This window comes from Microtus ochrogaster, chromosome 4 (assembly GCF_000317375.1).
Source record: "Microtus ochrogaster isolate Prairie Vole_2 chromosome 4, MicOch1.0, whole genome shotgun sequence".
NCBI classification, from domain to species: domain Eukaryota; kingdom Metazoa; phylum Chordata; class Mammalia; order Rodentia; family Cricetidae; genus Microtus; species Microtus ochrogaster.
This window is the reverse complement of record NC_022011.1, coordinates 44,159,734-44,179,836: the sequence shown is the minus strand read 5'-3', so window position 1 is coordinate 44,179,836 and position 20,103 is coordinate 44,159,734. Positions and strand designations below refer to the sequence as shown.

Sequence of the window (20,103 nt, the reverse complement as noted above, 5' to 3'; positions counted from 1 at the left end):
AAAAAAAAAAGCCTGGGCCAAGGGAAGTCAGGGGGAAAAAAACAAAACAGAAAACACAAGAGAGTAGCCAAGTGTGGACATGCACACCTGTGATCTTAGCAGCTTGAGGGGTGAAGGCAGGGGGAACACAAGTTCAAGGTCAGCCTGGGCTGAGTTGCGAGGCTCTGTCTCAAAATAAGAAAACATGGGCCAGCAATTTGCTTGGTAAAGCATATATGAGCTTTCTGTGCCCAGAACCCCGGTGGAGGAAAAGGGACTCCTGGAAGGGGCTCTCTGAGCGCCTCCTGCACGCCAGTGCACATGCACACAACGACATGAGAACAGCGGCCCTGAGATCCAGCAGAAAGAGGCTAAAGAGCCATTCCCATTGTGAGGGGACAGGTGACCCTGGGAGAAGAAATAAACAGTATTTACTCTGCTGCTACAGTTACTCCGTGTAGAGTTCAAGTCCCTTGATCTTATTCCAGGCACTCTGCTGTCAGGACATGCTGGCTGGCTGAAGACTTCTAGGAGTGAACATTGTGAAACACTGTATTCCCCCAAGCTTCAGCTTCCTCACTTGTGAAGCAGCAGGGACCAAGGACCCAGCTAAAACATGCCTAGGAGAGGCCTGGCATGATTGCGGCGCTGTCTTCATCACTGCCTGTAAGGCGAGTCTTGCTGGAGCTGGTGGGATGTGCCATGGACTGTCCTCCAAGCCAAACTGCCTCCATTTCAGGCCTGCTTGCAAAGATCATTTTAGCTGAGCTCATTGACTGTTGACCTTCCCTCACAGGAGGAGATGGGGGTCACTGGACCCACCTTTGCAGCCACCTTTGCAGCCAGCCAACCCCCCCCTCCCAGCAGCTGTACGCAATTCTGCCCTAACTACACGTGGCCTCAGGATCTTGGGAAGGGGCTAGCATAGATAGGCCAAGGAAGGCTAGGCAGGGGGCTCCATCTCTGTAGCCTTGGAGGTCATCCATCTTATTTCCGGTGAGGCTGCTTTGGGTTTCCCCACGCTCCCGTTTGTGACCTCGGACTCAGGCTCTGCGAGTATGCCCAACAAACTCCCTGGTTCCCCGGGGGGTGGGGGACCTTTGGTAGAATCAAACTTGGGTTTGTCATTGAACCTTAGAGACGTGGGTAGTTGTTGCCTAGTCTGCTCCCCTACCTCCACCACCCTGGGAAAAATACTTGGTACATATGCAAGATCTACAAAGTAGCCTTGAGTTGATACATTCTTCCCTGCAGTGAAGGTATCATTTTCTGTTACCCAGGCAAGATAATGTATACAGGGGTTTATGTAGTTGGCTTAAAAAGATTTATTTTTGTGTATATGGATGTTTTGCCTGCATGTCTATGCACGGTGCTGACGGATGCCAGAAGAGGGATCAGATCCCTGGAACTGGAGTTACAGGAAGTGTTGACTCACCTGTGGGTGCTGGGACTCCGACTCCAGCCCTCTGAATAATGAGTGTTGCTAACTGTGGGGCCGGCTTCCCAGCACTAATTAGCTGCCTTTCACTGTGGTTTGTGGTGCTAGGATGAAGCCTCACACACCAGGCTAATATTCTGGCTGGCTTCGGACACAACTTTCAAGTTCTTATCTTTCAGTCTTGAAAGAGGGTCTCACTAAGGCTGACTTTGACCTTGCTCTGTAGTCTAGGCAGTCCTAGAATGAAAATTTCTTCTCTCTCAGCTTCTTAAACAGCAGGGGTGGTAAGCCTGTGCCTCTGGGGCTGGCACAGTCAGCTGTTGATGGAGGTCCAGGGCCTAGCGGCTGGGATGGTAGTCTGTGCCCTGGGGTACAGTCAGCTGCTGATGGAGGTCCAGGGCCTCGCACTTGATGGCTGATGCCTGGAGGTGTGATAAGGGCCCGCTGAGATACTCGGAGGCGGAGGCAGGAAGAGGCCAGGCTTGACTACAGAATAGCCCTCTGGCAAGAACCCAGTACCCTCGGCAACCCAGTCATTTCCCTCCATCTTTGCCAGGACTGCCACCTGAGAGTCAAGCTCCCAGCACATGAATGTCTAGGGACAAGCCATGTCCATACCTCAGCAGAGAGCATTTAATGAGCCCACGACTCTGTGCCCCAGTCCTCGGTTTATGGGTAATGTTGACCTGGTGTCTACTCCCCTCTGGGCCAGCCTCATAGCAGACTCCCCAGGTCACAGGACACCCAGCTTCCAAACTGGAGGAAACACTTTCTACATGTGGGTGGGGGCAGTGACATTAATGGAGGGACATGTCAGTGCTCTAAATGCACTGGGACCTCCACTCAAGTTGGGACCGGGTCCTGCAGTGTCTGAGACAGAGGCGTTCTAGAAAGGAACAGGCTGAAGAGCAGCCCCTCTCACATCTAGGCAGGCCTTATTTATTTTTACTTGTTCATTTGAGACAGTATCTCACTGTTGCCTTGGCCGGACTTGACCTGGAACTCTGAAGATTTGGAACTTATGTAGATCTGGCTGAACTCAAGAGATCCCCCCTGCCTCTGGCTCTCAAGTGCTGGGACTAAAGGTGACTGTTACTATGCCAACGGAGGCAGCATTGCTTGCTTTCCTGCCTGAGGCTAGATACACGTGTTGTCCCCAATGGGGAGGCAGGTACGATGTGCTGTGATGCAAGTCACAATCCCCTGGATCCAGCAGGGCCCCCAAACCACAGCTGTGGGGTGGCCGGCCTCTGTTCTCCCCAAGGTAAAACCAGCTTCAGGCGGCCCGGGCACCATGGTGAGCGTTGATGTCTTTATTAACTCAAATGCTGCGGTACAGGACGGTACAGAGTGGTACACGGCTGCGCTTCCATACTCTAAACACTGAGATTCGAGAGTTTCAAGTTAACAAGTTTCAAGACAGACTAGCTTTTTTTAAAATATCCTTTTGAGAAATTATTTATATAAATAACATAAAGGAAACCCCACGTTCGACAAACAAGGTCCTGAAGCATGAGCATTGCTTGACTAGAGGGGGGGGGGGGGGGGAAGGGACGGAGAAGCGGCTCCAGGAGAAATCAACCAGTGCTTAGGGTTGGTCCTAAGGAAGGTCACTGGAGGGAGAAGGGCGGGGCCGGGCCGAACTCATGAGAGGGAGAGAGCACAGGTCACCACATCTGCCAAGACAGCACAAGACACAGTAATACACACAAGTCTGCGGGAGGGGGCTGGGCTGGGACGTTTTTGTGACTTCCACTGCCTGTGTTTCATGACTGCAGCAGCACAGCGAGAGGCTCAGCGAGCTGCTGCGTCCTGAGGATGAAAACCATCCTTCCAGCATCTGCTTCTGCAATTTCTGCTTTATAGCTAGCTAGGTTTTATACAGCGATGATTTCAATATAAAGAATAAAATGATCATTTTTCTCATACAACCACAATGACATATGACTGTACATTACACAAAATTATGATTGATGAGCTATCTTAAACTCAGGCTACTCTGACTGGTGTCACTTGCAGAGTGGAGACACCATCAGTGGTGCCCCCATTCCTCAGGCCTACCTACAGTTCTTCTCTAGCAAAGCACCCTTTGATCAGAGTACCACACCCACATCTTCCAGTCCATTCCTGACCCTTGACCTCTATCCAGGCTGACCCCATTCAAGTGAAGCCTGAGGAAAGAAGGCGGCTGGTTGTGCCTAACTCCTCTCTTGAGGAACTGAGGGTGCAAGGCATGCTGAGCTAGGTTGGAGGACTTAACTCAGGGTACAGCACTGTGGACACAGGTCAGGGGAGTAGTGCCAGGCTCTGGCAACAACACTGGCTGGCACCCAGACTGGCTTCCTGTGGACATCCTAAGTCTCCCTCCCCCAGCTGCAACACCAGGCAAAGAGGCCTGTTTCATGCTGGCCTCTGGAGGTGTCTGCTCACCGCCATTTCCAGCCTCTGTGCCTGAGAACAGGTGGTGAGCAGGGACTGGGGAGAGAAATGTGGGCCACCTGGGGCACAGACACCTCACAATTCCCATCAAGAACAGAAATGCGCCCAAACAGGCTTTGAGAAACACCCACACATCTACCTTTCTAAACTCAAGCAATGTGCGCACAGGGCATAGGGCTATATACAGTCATGGGGTCATAAATAAGGAGAGAGTCCACTCGGTCTAGAGTCCTGACCTTCTGCAGTGTGGCGCTCGCGTGGGAATGTCTTGTGGGATACGTACAGAAGATACTCATTTTTAAAAAACAACACATTACTCTCTTGCTTTTCAAAGGACAAGATAGAATGTCTTCGCACAGGAGAACTCAGCGTGGCAACGGGGTGGCCAGGGCGTGCAGGGCTGGGGAGGCAGCAGAGCAAACGAGGCGTCGCGCTGGGGAGCTGCAGGGCACTGTGGGAAGGGAGCCAGGATTTGAGGGGCAGCTTATGTTTTTAACTGCTTATTTCTTCATCTGTTTTATTCAGCTTCTTCAGCGTGTCCAGGAGTTTCTGTGGGGTGAGAATGTGCGTGGATCCTGGGAAGGCAGAGAAGACAGTGAGGCCACTCACCTACTGCAGCCTGGAGACTTCTTTCCCCGATTCTCCATCCCCCAACCCTCATCTGGGTTCAGTGGAAGCTGGGAGGGGGTGGGATGGAACCCATGGGCCCTGTCAGAAAAGACTTAAGAGGCATTTAGGCTCAGCTGGGTCCCAGGCTGAACCTAGGAACCACCTCTCAATCAGAGCCCAGCGCCAGCTGCCGGGTGATGGGCAGCTGTGTTTTCTATATTATCTCTTGAAGTCAAGATGAAACCAGGAAGAGAAATTTCAAATATGGCAAGGGACAGTGGCTAAGGGCAGAGGCTGGTAGGCATCTCTGGGTGGAGAGAATGGTGCCTGTTGGGCATGGGGACCCACTGAAGTCTGGGAGGCACAGTGGGGACCTCAGGTGTGAGAGGGAAAGGGCGGGGACCTGAGGCCTTACCTTGTGGAGACCTGCATTGTAAGAGATTAAAAATGCTTGCAAAAGTTTAAGCTAATGGAATCAGATATACTTCTAGAGCAAAGATTAAAAAAAAAACCAACAAAAAAAAACCATTTAAAAATGAAGGCCTTTTCATAGAGATGTAGGCGCACTAAAATGATGCATGGGCTGAGTGGTTTGGACATGGGCTTCAACAGAATGGAGGTGATGGTGGTGTGAGCATGAGGCGTGCATGCACGCAGCAGTGGGTGCAAAGCAGGGACCTGGTGGGACAGGAGAACTAAACAAAAGATCCAGTCTTGAAAATGTGCCTCCCTGGGGACCTGGAAGCAATAGGCTCTGTGGGAGTGGGGCGCTGAGACCCTCCAGACATCCATTCCAAGGGCAGGCACAAAGGGGGTGTTGGTGCCTGCACCTCTGACCACCACCTGCTCAGTGACCTGGAAGCTTCCTGGTCATCTGGACCAGCAGAAAAGCAACACTCTGAGAGCCATCTCCCAGTGTCCTTCCTGTTCCTGCCTGTATTCACTGTTCTGAGCGAGGAGTCCCTGCCTGGCTACTTCCCAAGTGTTCTCCCTGTTCTGGGGCCCTGCACTTTAAGGCTGTTTTGTTATTCGGCAACCTGCAGCTCCTTAAGCAGAACAGATACACTGTCCGGAATGCCTGAGGTTTTTATGTGCCCCCTTTTTGCTAAAGCACACTGGCTTCAGTGAGCTTGTCAGACTTCCTAAGAGCCCCGAGGAGCAGGAGCCATTATCAGCAGGAGGGTCTCCCAGATCTCCACACCATGCAGCCCGGCTCTGGATCCAGCAAGAGTGGCTCTGGGTTTCCTTTAGTCAACAGGGAGCATACTGGCCAGAGAATGCCCTGCTCCCCATCCTGGACGCTGGTCCACGAACCTGGAAGGCTACTTTGATCAGGCCCGTTCCAAAGTGTTTCCCCACTTCTCACATGTGCATTCAGAAATTCAGGAAGGCCAGAGAGAGGTCAGGAACCTATGATCTAGAATTTCCTGATACTATCATATTCCTAACCATTGGACATCGCTCGTCTTTAAAGAAGAACAAGTGGAGAACAATCTTGGAGAGCCAGGTCATACAAAGCCAGCTCCTGACATCTGACAAGCTGAACGTTTTAGTCCTGCAGATGGAGTTTGGGACCATCAATACTGCAGAGTGGGTGAGATGAGCCATGAGCTGCATTTTGCAGTTGATCTCATGTTGGTCCCCAAGAGGTTGGCTATGTTGACCTTCTACTCATGAACTTTGAGACTCTCTCAGTCCACACAACTGGTGATTATGAAATTCAGCAGTGGTCTCCAAAGATGAAGTTGAGGCCTCTTCAAATGACCATCTCATGCATCAAAGCCTTGGGTAATGGTCCTCTTGATTAAGGGCTCCCTGGAGCTTGCTGGGAAAGAAACCACTTCACCCCTTTTTACAACACAGGGTTTATGTAACCCTGGCTGTCCTGGAACTCGCTCTGTAGATCAGGCTGGTCTCAAACAGAGGCTCACCAGTCTCTGCCTCCCAAATGCTGGGACTGAAGGTGTGCAACAGCACCATCTGGCTAAAAGAAGCCATCTTTATCAGAGGGGACATGCAAGGGATGCTTGCATGTCAGAGCCAACAGCCTCAACTCAGAATTCAGCACCTTCTCTATATAAGCACACACAAAACCTTACAAGTGGCATGTGAACCTAGTAGGTCTAATGTAGCCAGAGAATTCTCTCATTTGATTTTGTTTCTTTTTTAATTTTTTTTTTTTTTTTGGTTTTTCGAGACAGGGTTTCTCTGTAGCTTTGGAGCCTGTCCTGGAACTAGCTCTTGTAGACCAGGCTGGCCTCGAACTCACAGAGATCCGCCTGCCTCTGCCTCCTGAGTGCTGGGATTAAAGGCGTGCGCCACCACCGCCCAGCTTCTTTTTTAAAATTTTTATGTATCTGAGTGTTTTGCTTTTATGTATGTCAGGGCATCATATCTGTTCCTGCTGCTCAGTGAGGCCAGAAGAGGGCGCTGGCTCTCCGTGACCGGAGTTACAGACAGTTGTGAGCTGCCATGAGGGTAGTGGGAATTGAACCCAGATCCTCTGGAAGAGCAGCCATGATTCCTAACCACCAAGTCATTTCTCCAGCCCCTGTCTCACTTGTCTTGATTACTTCCTGGCCACCCTCTCCTAACTGGTCCTATTGGCCTATACCATCAAGGTAAGGATGTAAAAATCTAATCAGAAGACATCACTCATGGGCAGTCTGGAGGGTAAGATGAGGCTTAGTAAGTTAGGGTTCTTCAATGGTCTGCTGCCTTGGGGACTGGAGAGAGAGGAGCTAGGAAGGTACCGTCTCCTGGGAACTCTCCCTGTGGCAGAGCCTCATCTCCATAGGGTAAGCTGTTGTGGCTCTTTCTGTGGGCGGCCAGCTCCCAAATAATGCCATGGAGACTTTTTATTAATTATGAAAGCTTGGCTTTAGCTTAGGCTTGTTCCTAACTAGCTCTTATAATTTAAATTAACCATTTATATAATCTATGTTCTGCCACACAGCTAGTTACCTCTCCTTAGTACCGAATATCTAACTTCCTCAATCAGAAGGTACCTTAGGCAAGTAAGGGAGGACAGAGACACATGTACAAAAGGAATATCCCAACATCAAGCTACAACCAAGGCTCTGAAGGGTCTGCACTATTCTGTCTCTGTTCACGTGGATGACTCCAAAAGGAGAGGGGTTTTCTTTGCCTCTGGCCTGTGTGGTGTTAGGGCTCTGTAGATTGCTATTGCTCGCCTCCCTGATTCCTTGTATGCATTTACAGCCTTATTTATTTTTGAGACAGGATCCAGGCTAGTCTTAAACTCACATAGATCTGCCTGCTTCTGCCTCCCAAGTGCTAGGATTAAAGTTGTGTGACACCATACCTTGCTTATTTATTTAGCTTTAGACACACTCTGCCTTGAACTTAAGACCCTGGTGTCTGAGGTCTAGGCTGACAGAAGTGCAGTGCTCTGCTCCGTGTTCTATTGACCTGCTTTCAAGGGAAATGCACAGGGAAGGAGCGGAGGTCCAGGGCCATGGCCAACTCAATTTTCTTGCTCATAACTGTTGTCCTGGAGACGATACCCCTCTATTGAGGAAACAGGGATACATGGAGTAGCCTACTGCTTCTTGTTTCAACAGGAAAACCACACTAAGCAAGCCAGCTTCTGGTGCTGTATAGTCCCACTTGGGAAGGGCCATGCCCTGAGATTCAGTAGGAGAGTGTGGCCTAAGGCCTGCATCTGGCCTATGAATTAGCTTGGCTCATGGTGCGCTGACCCAGCGTCCCTGTGTGAGTGGTCACCTCGGTTGCCCCGTCCTGGCTACCAGTCCAGGACTCTTGCTACTGCTTCCAGGCTATTCCAACTTGCTGTCTCACGGGGTCACATGTCAACTATGGTGAAAGGCCATTTTGGGGCCCATGATCAAACGGGTGTAAACACTGGGGAATTCCTAGCACAGGAGGTTCCCAACATACTTAAGGATGGCTCAGGAGGAGGGTGTGGAAGAAGAGAGTCTGCTAGGTCAAACAGACAAGGTACTCCCAAGGAACAAGCTGGGGGGTGTCCAGGGATTTCTCCTGAGGGCTCTAGACCTCACTAAGAGGCCTCAGTGAGAGAGAGAAGTGACTGTTCAACTCTAAAAGATCTGACACTAATATAAAAGCAGTTTCTTCCCCCCTTCCCCATTCCCTCCTTCCCTCCCATGCCTCACTCACGGCAAGCAAGCGGTCTACCACGAGGCTACATCCCGGCCCTCTTCTTACTTTTTATTTTAACTAAGCGTAAGTGTGTGAGAACGTGTTCATACATGCAGGTGCCAGTAGAGGTCAAAGACATCAGATTCCCTGTAGCTGGAGTTACAGGTGGCTGTGAGCTGCTGAAGGTGGGACCTCTGTAGGAGTAATATGTGTCCTTAACCACTGAGCCATCTCTCCAGCCCTCTTTTTACTTTTTACTGTTTACTAGTTTTACTATTGAGACATTGTCCTGCTAAGTTGCCCAGGCTGGTCTGTAACTCCCTCTGTGGCCCAGGTGCCCTGGCCCTGCCTCTGCCTGCTGGGTAGCTGGGATCACAGCCTGCCCAGGAATAAAAAAAGTGAACTTTCTGTAGAGAGCAGAGTGTTGTGAGCAGTGGTGTCGCCAAGCCGACAGCACCCGGAGGGTGGTATCCCTCTACACTGACGTCCTCACCGTGCCTAGTCTGGGTAAAGGTGCTCATTCCTCAGCCTTTCACTGGCCTGGAGATTCCCTGGTGCTCCCTGGTGCTCCCTGCCACTCCTTTCTCACCATTAGATGCTATGGGCATCTCTCAAGTTTGGCCTTGTACACATGGCCACCCTGAATGTCACTGGCTTCACTCTCAGGCGTGCGTGCTCTGTGGGAGCCTACATTTCACCCTGGGCAGCAGGCTTGGGCGCCGTGCCTCAGACATCCCTCAATCCTTAGTATCACAGTTACTGTCCCTTGGCTTCACCCCAGTGGCCGGCAGCTGCCTGTGCAGCGCTCACCCACGGCTGCAGAGAGCGGGCGGGCGGCGCCCAGGGCGTGAAGGCTGGACACATTTTCAATCGGCGTTAAGAACTGCAAGCATTTTCTTGGAAAAAAGAAAAATCAAAGAAATGAAAAGAAAAAAAGAGAAAAAGAAAGAACGAGTGGCGGGAAAACAAAGAAAGCCCTTCAGAGCGGAAGAGTTTCTTTCTGTAATAAGCCGCTTTTACTTTGTCTCTGCTCTCACTCCACTGTTGGAGCCTGATCCTCAAAAGATACCCTAGAGGACTCCCTGAAGTCGGGGTGTCTCAGGTCCATGAGGAATTTGGTGGGAGTGAGAATGTGAGTAGAACCTGTGGGAGAATAGAGGCCAGCTGAACAGAGGCACCCCTGGACATGCCAACAGAGGCCCCAGCGCCCGCAGCCAGAGAGGCGTCGAGAGGCGAAGCATGCACGAGCACATGCACACAAGTGTGCACGCATGCAGGCAGCACGGTATTGGCATGCGTGAAGCACACGAGGCCACACAGTGAAGGGTGGCTGCCTGCGGGAAGCCCCTCCATGAACCCACGCGGGCAGCTCTCTGTCCCCGGGTCTCCACCCTCCCCCTGCACAAGGAACCTTAAGGAAGGTCCAAAGGAGACAAGGAAAGTCCACACCCACAGCCTGGCTGCGACAGCTGCTGTCCAGGAGAGCTGCTCTGAGCTCAGGTCCTCTAACGCATTCATGCAACACACGCAAGCAGTGAGCAGGGAACACGCATGGGACCTATGTCCCAGACAGAAAACAGGCATGAAAACCGGATCATGGATGCCTTTGAGAGCAGGGACAGGGTGTACAGTCTCCCCCGCCCCCCCAGCTGTGTGAAGGGGATGACCCTTTCATGCCTGTCTTGGTAAACCCAGAAGCAGCTATGTTACTGCTCTAAGGAGCCTGCCTGCTTGGACAGCTTGGGGGTGCTGTGAGTTGGTCATCCAAATCGGATAAAGGGAAGTACCGCTGGTTAAGATGGGAATGCGGGCAGCAGTCGGCACCTGTGAGCCGAGAGAGCCTTGCCAGCTGGGTACTTGAACCTCCTCTCCAGTAGAACGTGTGTAGATGGCTCACGTGGCACTCCAGGGGCCTAAAGAGGATCATTTCCACAGGGTGCCCAGCATACGCCTAGGCCCACAGTCTCTGGCCTTGCACTGTACCCACAAGTGCTCCAGGGTGAGCCTAAACGGGGCAGTGTCTGTGACAGCAATCTCACAACTGGTGGCACATCTAACAACCTGGGGTCGAAAGGAAGGCATCTGGAAGAACCCAGATTTCTCTCCCTCAATCGTCTGCCAGCCTTAGAGGCTACAGCTGATCCTGGAGACAGGAAGCAGGAAGAGCCTCCTGCTGCAATACAGCAGCTTCTATGAGCTGCTTCTGCTCTCTGGGAAGTGAACAGGAAGCAGGGTGTGGCAGACCGGAAGGTAGTAGGGACTGGCTTATGACCCGCTACCAGGCCAGTGGGCTTCAGCAGTATCTATGGACACGCTAACTCTCTCCAGCCGAGAGGTAGAGCAGGGCAGTAGTGAGAGCCCTACCATCAGGCGAGGTCCAAGGCCTGATACCTTGGAAATGTGCAGCTCCCCTCTCAGCCCTGCTCCAGGCTGCAAGTAGCTGCTACAAACCCTGTTTTGTTGGGTAACGGTATGGCTTTGGAGAGGTCCGCTCTTGCTCAAGGTGACTCCGCTTGGCAGTGCGTGTACAGATTTGAGACTATGACCAAACTCTTTCCATCCCAAGACGCTGTCTTTCAGCAAGAGACACAGTAGGGCAGAGATCCCTAGCTTCTGCCAGTCGCAAACTCTCATCCAGGGCTAAGGCTTGCTGTGGTGAGGGAGGACGAGGACAGAATGCGACACAAAGCATGGGATGGAGTGGCAGCGCAGTGGGGCAGCAACTCCTGCAGCATGCACGCCCTGCTCACCTATCAGCACTTCCCACTTGCCGTTGGCCTGGGTCACTTCGTAAGCGCAGCGCATCTCATTCAGGCTCACGCCTCCCAGGATGAAAATAATGAGGCGGGGGCCGCTTCGGTATTCCCCGGGGGCCTTATTCTTGTGCCAGTGTCCATAGCGGGCGCTGAGGGAGAGAGAACAGTTACAGGTGACTTGTCCGTGCTGGCGAGCTGAGGTGTACTACAGGTGCCCGAGCCGTGACTACCACTCTCTTAGAAACACCAAGCTCATCTCAACAGCTGTGCCTATGTGGCTCTCATCCAGATGTCTGTTTCAGATCAGGCCTGGTCCTGAGCTTGCCTGAGACTCTGCAGCACTAAGCGGCATGGAAGGGGAGGCAGAGAGCCCCATCAGGTTGGCACACTGACCACAGCAAATGTGCTAACGAGGCCTTGTTTGTGCCAGGCTTCCTGGTACTGTACCCCCAGGGAAAGACAGCACTTGCCCTCCAAGAAGTTAGACTACAGCAGGATGGGAACCGCTGAGTGCCATGGGACAGAACGGCCACAGAGCACTGCTCAGGCCTTACCATGGAGGGAGAAGGCACAAGAGCCCAAGCAGCACAGCTTTTCTCTAGCAGGCCTCCCTTGTCCCTAACTTCCTCAGTAGAGACCTGGACTCTGGCACAGGGGAGACGGGTTGTCCCGGCTCCCTTCCTCACAGCAGTCCTGGAAGCACTGGGCACTATGGCTCTCTTCCGCACAGCCAGCCTAGCCAGGACAGAACTTGGTGGCTCTAGTCTATTCCACATGGGAAGTGGCCTTTCCAACTTTGCTGGTATCAGAGGACATTCCAGTGCTGCAGGAGACACTGCGGACCTCTGGCCCAGCCCCACCCAGGCTACAGGCAGGAGTGAAGACAGAAAGAAGAAAAGCCAGAGACAACGGGAGATCTAAAGTGATGCTGCTCATAGGTGCACACGGGGAGGGGGGGCACACGGACGGGGGGCGCACACCACCTTTAATCCCAGCAATCGGGAGGCAGAGGCAGGCGGATCTCAGTGAGTTCCAGGCCAGCCTGGTCTACAGAGCAAGTTCCAGGACAGATAGACCCTGTCTCAAAAACCAACAAAACAGAACGAACAAACAAACAAACAAACAAAACCCAAAGGAAACTAAACAAGGGCTGGAGGAGTGCCGACCCTGGGAGGCACAGCTGGCGTCCCTATCTCCAGCTTCGGCTGTTCTCCAGGCCCCCCCAGCTCAGCTCCAGTTCCTGGGAGCCACTGTCTAACACCTGTCAGCTGGCAGGCACCTGGGTCGTTCCACACCAGCTGCATGAACAGAATTCATGCTGGTGACATTGGGGTCTCATGATTAAACAGATGCTTAGGGAAGATCAAAGAGGAACACTAATAAATGAAGACCTACAGATTAAAGGGGGGCTGCGTAGTTTATCTGGCTGCAGATGGGGTGGGGGTAAATGCAGTGGGCCTGGCATGTTCAAGGATGAACAAGGAGGTAGTGGTGGAGACAGACAGGGTGCACGAAGGAAGAAGGGGGTGAGTTCTTGCAGGGCTGGGAACCAAAGGGAGGACGGTATGGCCTGCTGTGAGCCCGGGCCTGCTGTACCCTGACCATCATGGGTGATGTGGGAGGGTCCTGATGGCACATGCCAGTCACAGGCAGATCACACAGACTCGCAGACAGTGCCCCCTGCTTTCCCCACATCTACCCACCTGACAGCCGTGGTGCTGAAGGAAGCAGAGGAGCGCGTCGAGATGTACGGGTAGTGCTTTGTATCCAGTTTGTCTTCAATAGTGTCCTGGAGAGGAGAGGACAGAGGTCACTGTTTAAAGAGGCTGACAGGAGCGAAGGCAAGAGGATGTGAAGGAAAAGTCAGGCAATGACCACATCTGTAGCGGGCCCTCCCCATGCCTGGGACAGAGAAGCAGGGGCGACGCACTCGAGGGCTGCTTCCTCAGTCCCCAGCACCAGAGACAGGCACTTGGGTCCTGGGTGTTTCATAGCCACCTATCCTTTTGGTTTGCAGGTTTTAAAAATAGGACCCTGACTCACCCTACATAAATGCACTTCTAGTATATAATTCCTGAACTAACTCAGGCAGACGAGACAGGCCTGTTCTCTAGACTCCCTTTTATTTGCCTATCAAGTGCAGAAGTTGAGCAGACTGTCTCCTCCAACCTTAAACAGCTCCTGGCGTAGGACTCTGCAGGGCTCCTGCTGTGAGGGTGAGGGACCGGAGTGACAGCACATCCCTTCGCAGCCAACAAACATGGTGCCCCAGCTTAGTGTGAGGCTCTCTGTACCATGGACATAGGGCACAGAGTGACAGAATCATCCCATTAGAAGATAAACCCTGGGTGGGCTGGGAGGTAGTGGCATACACCTTTAGTCCCAGCCCTTGAGAGGCAGAAGAACTCAGAATCTCTGAGTTCAAATAAGCCTGGTCTACATAGTGAGCTCCAGGATAGCTAGAGTTCCACAGGGAGACTCTGTTTCTAAAAAACAGAAAAAGGCTGGGTGGTGGTGGCGCACGCCTTTAATCCCAGCACTAGGGAGGCAGAGGCAGGCGGATCTCTGTGAGTTCGAGACCAGCCTGGTCTACAAGGGGAGGTCCAGGACAGGCTCCAAAGCTACAGAGAAACCCTGTCTCGAAAAAAAAAAAAAAAAAAAAAAAAAAAAAAAAAAAAAAGAGGGTCTCCAACAAGGCAGCAAGGATATATGTAAATAGCATTGCTGACCACAGTCTGGGGATTCGGAATGCAACAGGCTCTTTGATGTCAGAGGGTCAGACATATGGGGGCCGGAGACCATGTGAGACCTTGTAGAGAAGGAAGAAGCAGGATGTGGGAAGTGGAGATATGGACAAGGGTATTCCAAGGGACCAGTTAGAGGCACAGAGCCCAGGTGTGTTTGCTGGCAGGGGAAGGTGTGGAGGCTGTAGCCTTCTGCTGAGGCCTTCCCACAGCTGCCTGAGGTGTCCCTAGCAGAGTGTGTGCATGTTCCTCATCTGACTTGGCATGCTGACACGAGCCTGGCCCTTCTGGGAACTGTACCCGAGGCACCTTACAGCAATGGGACTATTCGCCCAAGACCGCAGCAGCAGGGAAATGGATCCTGAGGTCTCCATGTGTCAGTCTTTCCTGCTTAGCTTTTCCTGACAGGAGAGGAAGGAACCCTAATTGAGAAAATGCCTCCTTAAGATCAGGTTGTAGGGAAGTTGATAGGGCATTTTCTTAATCAGTGATTGATGTAGGAAGGAACAGATTTCTGTGGGTGAGGCCATCCCTGGGCTGACATTACTGGGTGCTGTAAGAAAGTGGGGCGAGCAAGCCATGAGAAAGGAGCAAGTCAGTAAGCAGCACCCCTCCATGGCTTCTGCACCAGCTCCTGCCTCCAGGTTCCTGCCCTGTTTGAGCTCCTGTCCTGAACGCCTTTGATGATAAACAACGATAAAGCAAATAAACCCCTCCCTTGCCAATTTACTCTTGTCATGGTTTCATTTTTTTGTTTGTTTTTTGAGACAGGGTTTCTCTGTGTAACAGTCCTGGATGTCTAGAACTCACTATGTACACCAGGCTGGTCTTGAACTCACACAGAGCCCCTGCCTCTGCCTCCTGAGTGCAGGAGTGTGTTTCACCACAGCAATAGTGATGCAATCTCATGGTTGCTAATGAGTCCTCAGAGCTGGGTGCTTGGGAGGATTGACAGAGCCTGAGGTCTGGGTACTCACCCCTATAGGAACTAAATCACAGGATGTCACTGCTATCTGAGAACAGGGGTGCTGGAACCTGGACCACCTGAAGAGCAGCCCTGGCTCCTGCTGCCATACCCCAACTGACCTCCATGATGTCCTTAATGACCGGGGTCCATCGTGAGAGCTGGTAGGTCTGCTCACTGATGCGCTCCTTCCGCTCCGGCTTGCTTCTGCGGCGTAATGTGGACTGAAAGCAAGCACACATCAGTCAGGCTCCAGCCAGAACCACCCGGGGCTCAGTGACCTCTGGAAAATCCCTCAAGACCCTCTTCGGAATTAGCATTGACAATGAAAATTAAAGGAGAGGTTCTGCCTGGTGTAGCCCCCAAGATGAACCTCTTTAAGAAACTCTGAAAACAAGGGGTACTTGAGAAAATGTGCTTCTGTTTTGTTGTTGTTCTATTGTTTTGTTTAGTAACACAGGGTTTCTCTGTGAAACAGCTCTGGCTATCCTGGAACTCACTTTGTAGACCTGGTCTCGAACTTACAGAGATCCGCCTGCCTCTGCCTCTCAAGTGCTGGGATTAAGGGTGTGGTATTAAAGCCACCATGCCCAGCTCAAAGCATGTACCTTTAACCATGAAGAACGGCAAATGGGGCTGTGGTGGTCTGAATCAGAACGGTCATATATTTGAATGTTTAGGTACCAGGGAGTGTCGCTATTTGAAAAACCTAGAAGGATTACGAGTTATTGCCTTGTTGGAGGAAGTGTGTGTGTCACTGGCTGTATGTAGCCTTTGCGGTCTCAAGATTCCATGTCAGAGCCCGCCCCTAACTCAGCCTCTGGGTCAGCTACTTCTCCAGCACCAGGCACGCCTGCCGCCTTGGTCCCTGCTATGACGACAATGGACTAAACCTGAAAATGTAAGCCAGCCTTTACTTGAATGCTCTCTTTTATGAGATACCTTTATCATAGCGTCTCTTCACAGCAACAAAACAGTGACTAAAGCAGGAGTTCAAACATGTAAATGCTGTGACCAAAAACATCTTAAAAATCCACACTGGCATGGTGACTCACACCTGGAATCCCAACACTGGGAGGCCGAAGTCAGGGTATTATCATGAATTCAAACCAGTCTGGGCTACAGAGTGAGACTCTGTCTCAAAACAAACAAACAAACAAACAAACAAACAAAAAGGTAGTTAAAAATAATTTGCTAGTTTGGTGGTAGTGGTGCAAGCCTTTAATCCTAGCATTTGGGAGGCAGAGGCAGGTGGATCTTTGTGAGTTTGAGGCCAGCCTGGTCTACATAGCAAGTTTCAGTACAGCCAGGGCTACACAGAGAAACCCTGTCTTAAAAAGAAAAACAAAACAAAACTAGCTGTCTATTAATGAGAACACACTAGTTGGGCATGACTTGGGTTTCCGCTTCGTGTCAGCAGCATGGGTTGTTCTAGGTGAATCAGTTCCACTGTTTCAAGCCTTTGTGACCCAAGTTATAAAGACACCTGCCAGCTGCAGGCCACTGTCAGGTCAATGGAACCCAGTCCCTCTTGAAGATCCCAGTTGGTTTTGCCAGCCCTGCTCCACGGGTTGTCTGCCTCTAGGGGGAGACACACAGCGGGTTCCTACCTTCTGAACCTTCTGCCTGATGTCACTCTCAGTCACCTCACTGCCACAGGCTAGCATGAGCAACGGGCTCACCTGATCAGGTGATGCTGCCACCCTCACAGGGGGTGATGAGGCAAGGTCACATGAGCTGTGACGGGAAAACTGGGTGGCCCATTTCAGATGCGTTCAGAGATGGCTCAGTTTAGAGATCGTGTGACTCCTGGACACACGTCTAGTTCCTGACTTTGAATTCATTGTCCTTTCTGCCCTCATCTCTGATTCTGTCTCTCCTATTCTCTCTTCCGTCTTCCCCCTCCCTCTCCTCCTCCCTCCTCCCGTCTCCCTCTTCCCCCTTTCTTGGTGCTGAGGGTGGTACATGGCCACATCGTGGGGACTGTCAATCATGAATGTAGAGAGGATACAATATGCCAACCTCCCACAACCTCCCTGCCTACAAACTGGCCCTTACGTCCGTAACAATGGGCACACCAAGGTGAGCCATGTTGGTGATGATCTCACTGTCCTCCGGGGGGATCTGGGCATGCTGGATGAGTTTGTTTAGGTTCTCCTCAGTGATGCCTGAAAAACAAGACTCCTGTCACACACCTAGCCCTGCCGTTCCTACCCAATGGCTTCCCGTCTCCTTCTCAGGGTCCCAGGCAGTGCTCTGCCAGCCACATCTACGGTAGGCTCAAAATAAGCTTGCACCCTACTTCAGCCCCTGTGATGACTTGGGGATCTGCCCCCACACCCCATCTGTTCCCATCCACCTGGCTTCCCAGCAGTCCTTCCTCACTTTCATCCTGACCAAAGTCACACGAGGCAAGAAAGAAAGCCTTATTACCCATTTTTTGTACAATGACATGGGTGAACAACTGTTTTAGATAGGGTCTCTTGCCGTCTAGGCAGCCCTTGAACTCCTGATATCCCTGCCTCTACCTCACAAAGGATTGCAGACTTGAATACCAGGTGTTACAGGAAGGTCTCAAGTACTAATGAGAGGCCACCTGGAAACACCTGGCAGACTGAGTGCTAGCAAACTGTCAGGAAAAGTCAGATGGCTCTGTCTGTGTCACCTGCTTCTTGTCCATCAGGCTGCTGAGCAGGCTCAGTCTGTGATGCACCTGACCTGGTCCCACTGCAGTTCCCCCGCCTCGTTCTTCCCGCCCAGGGTGCCTCTTCCTCTCGCTCCTACCGTTCTTCAGGAAGATGTAGAGGAGGATGATGCGGATTTTGTCGTAAGTGCTGACGTTCGCATCCAGAAGGATGGGGACAATGGCTCTCATGGGGTCCTTGATTTTCTCCCCCTCGGCATCTGTGCCCATCGCCAGGTCCTGGAGAAAACACACCTAGCTGGCCTTTTTCTGGTGACAGTCTGGGCAAGTGGTGACTCTCAGAAAGTTTGTGATCTATAAATGCCTAACTCTGGTGTGGGGCAGGCTGTGTGCAGGGATCCTCCAGCTACGGGCTGGCATAAGCCAGGATGGCTATGCACAAGAGCCCTGAGAGAGCAGGCTTGGTAACTGGCCACACTGGAGTAAAAGTGTGCTGTTCCCTGCAAGGGGACGCCAGGGGACCTAAACCTGATAGACACATGACCCTGTGAGGGATGTAGGGCTCGTTTCCCACCCATGAAAACTGACATCTCAAGGTGCCGCTGCATGGCTGGACTCTATAGCCCGACTCCTGGCACAGAAGGGCACAGTGGGTCATGAGTTTCACCTCCGGTTTTCATCTTCCTCTAGCTTTTCAAGGGTGAGGAGAAATGAGGGAAGGATTCCCAATGCTGGGAGGACAGAAGGGTGACGGGAAACAGACAGAAAGCCTGGAATGGGCACAGACACCGGTGCCACTCACAGCCCGAGTGTGAGGAGCAACAGGAGCACCCGTTCCTGTTCTCACACAGCCACAGCATGCTCGGTAGCCAGGATGGTACAGGGGGCTCCTTTTCCTCTCGGGACCCCAGGAATTTACACAAATGGTGACCTCACGTTCAGGTGTGGTCTGAGGAAGGCAGGACTCCTCTTCCTGGCCTCTCACCAGTGCTCAGCAGGAAGAAAGCAGATTGGGTCTCACCACGTAACGCTGGCTGAACTGGGGCATACTATCTAGCCCAGGCTTGTCTTGAACTCAAGAAATCCTCCTGAGCCGGGCGGTGGTGGCGCACGCCTTTAATCCCAGCACTCGGGAGGCAGAGGCAGGTGGATCTCTGTGAGTTCGAGACCAGCCTGGTCTACAAGAGCTAGTTCCAGGACAGGCTCCAAAACCACAGAGAAACCCTGTCTCGAAAAACCACAAAAAAAAAAAAAAAAAAAAAGAAATCCTCCTGCCTCTCCTTAATGCTGAGATTAAAAGTGTGAACTATACCCAGTTTCATTTTAAACACACACACACACACTCACACACACATGCTCATACACGTGCTCACACACACACACATGCTCACAGACACACACTCTCATATACACACATGCACACACAACACACACTCATACACACAGCTCACACTCACACACACATACACACACTCACACACACGCTCACACTCACGCACACACACATACACACACGCTCACACATTTATGTGTCATGTTAGTGTGAGTGCCATAGTGCACAGTGGAGGTCAGAGGACAGCTGTGAGGTTCATCCTCCTTCCATCACCTCGGTTCCAGGGACTGAACTCAGGCTTTCAGGCTGGCAGTAAGCACTTCTATCTGCTAGGCCATTCTGCCAGTCCTGGGCATATTCTCTAAGCTCAGGGAAATGCAGCTCGCAACTAATTCAATCTTTTTTTATTTTTTTAAAATTTATTTATTAAGTATACAGTGTTCTGTCTGCATGTATGTCTGCAGGCTAGAAGAGGGCACCAGATCTCATTACAGATGGTTGTGAGTCACCGTGTGGTTGCTGGGAATTGAATTTAGCACCTTTAGAAGAGCAGGTAGTGCTCTTAACCACTGAGCCATTACCAAATTTTGATTTTGGTTTTTTGTTTTTCGAGATAGGGTTTCTCAGTGTAGCCCTGGCTGTCCTGGAACTAGCTCTTGTTCCAGGCTGGCCTTGAACTCACAGAGATCTACCTACCTCTGCCTTCTGAGTGCTGGGACTAAAGGTGTGCATTGCTGCCACCACCCGGCCCTTTTTTTAGTTTTTAGAGACAGGGTCTCACTATATAGCTCTGGCTGTCCTAGAATAACGTAGACTAGACTGGCCTCAAGTCCATAGAGATCCATCTGCCTCTGCCTCCTGAGTACTGGGATTGCAGGTTTGCACCACCACAACCAGCTAAATACTTCTTAATATTTTTAAGTACTTCAAAAAAATTGTGCTCCCAAAGTTAATCTGAACTTACTTTTTATTTTTTCTTTCTTTCTTTCCTTTTTTTTTTTTTTTCCAAGACAGGGTTTCTTTGTGTAACCCTGGCCTGAACTTGTTTCTTTTT

At 51.5% G+C, this 20,103-nt stretch overlaps 1 protein-coding gene across 2 annotated transcripts in view; it reads right to left on the bottom strand.

Annotated features, from left to right (window-relative positions):
• Positions 1–2,715: 2,715 nt before the first annotated feature.
• The window catches only part of Stxbp1 (syntaxin binding protein 1), a 61,313-nt gene continuing 43,925 nt past the window's right edge, over positions 2,716–20,103 (bottom strand). The window contains exons 14-20 of one of the 2 annotated variants that reach the window (XM_005346032.3): positions 17,857–17,995; positions 17,131–17,240; positions 15,195–15,296; positions 13,068–13,153; positions 11,359–11,513; positions 9,629–9,751; positions 2,716–4,431 (exon numbers count right to left, since the gene is read on the bottom strand). In XM_005346032.3, coding sequence (XP_005346089.1) covers positions 9,642–9,751; positions 11,359–11,513; positions 13,068–13,153; positions 15,195–15,296; positions 17,131–17,240; positions 17,857–17,995 — 702 coding nt within the window. In that variant the 3' untranslated portion in view covers positions 2,716–4,431; positions 9,629–9,641. The remainder of the gene's footprint in view (positions 4,432–9,628; positions 9,752–11,358; positions 11,514–13,067; positions 13,154–15,194; positions 15,297–17,130; positions 17,241–17,856; positions 17,996–20,103) is intronic. The other variant, XM_005346033.3, reaches the window with a different exon arrangement.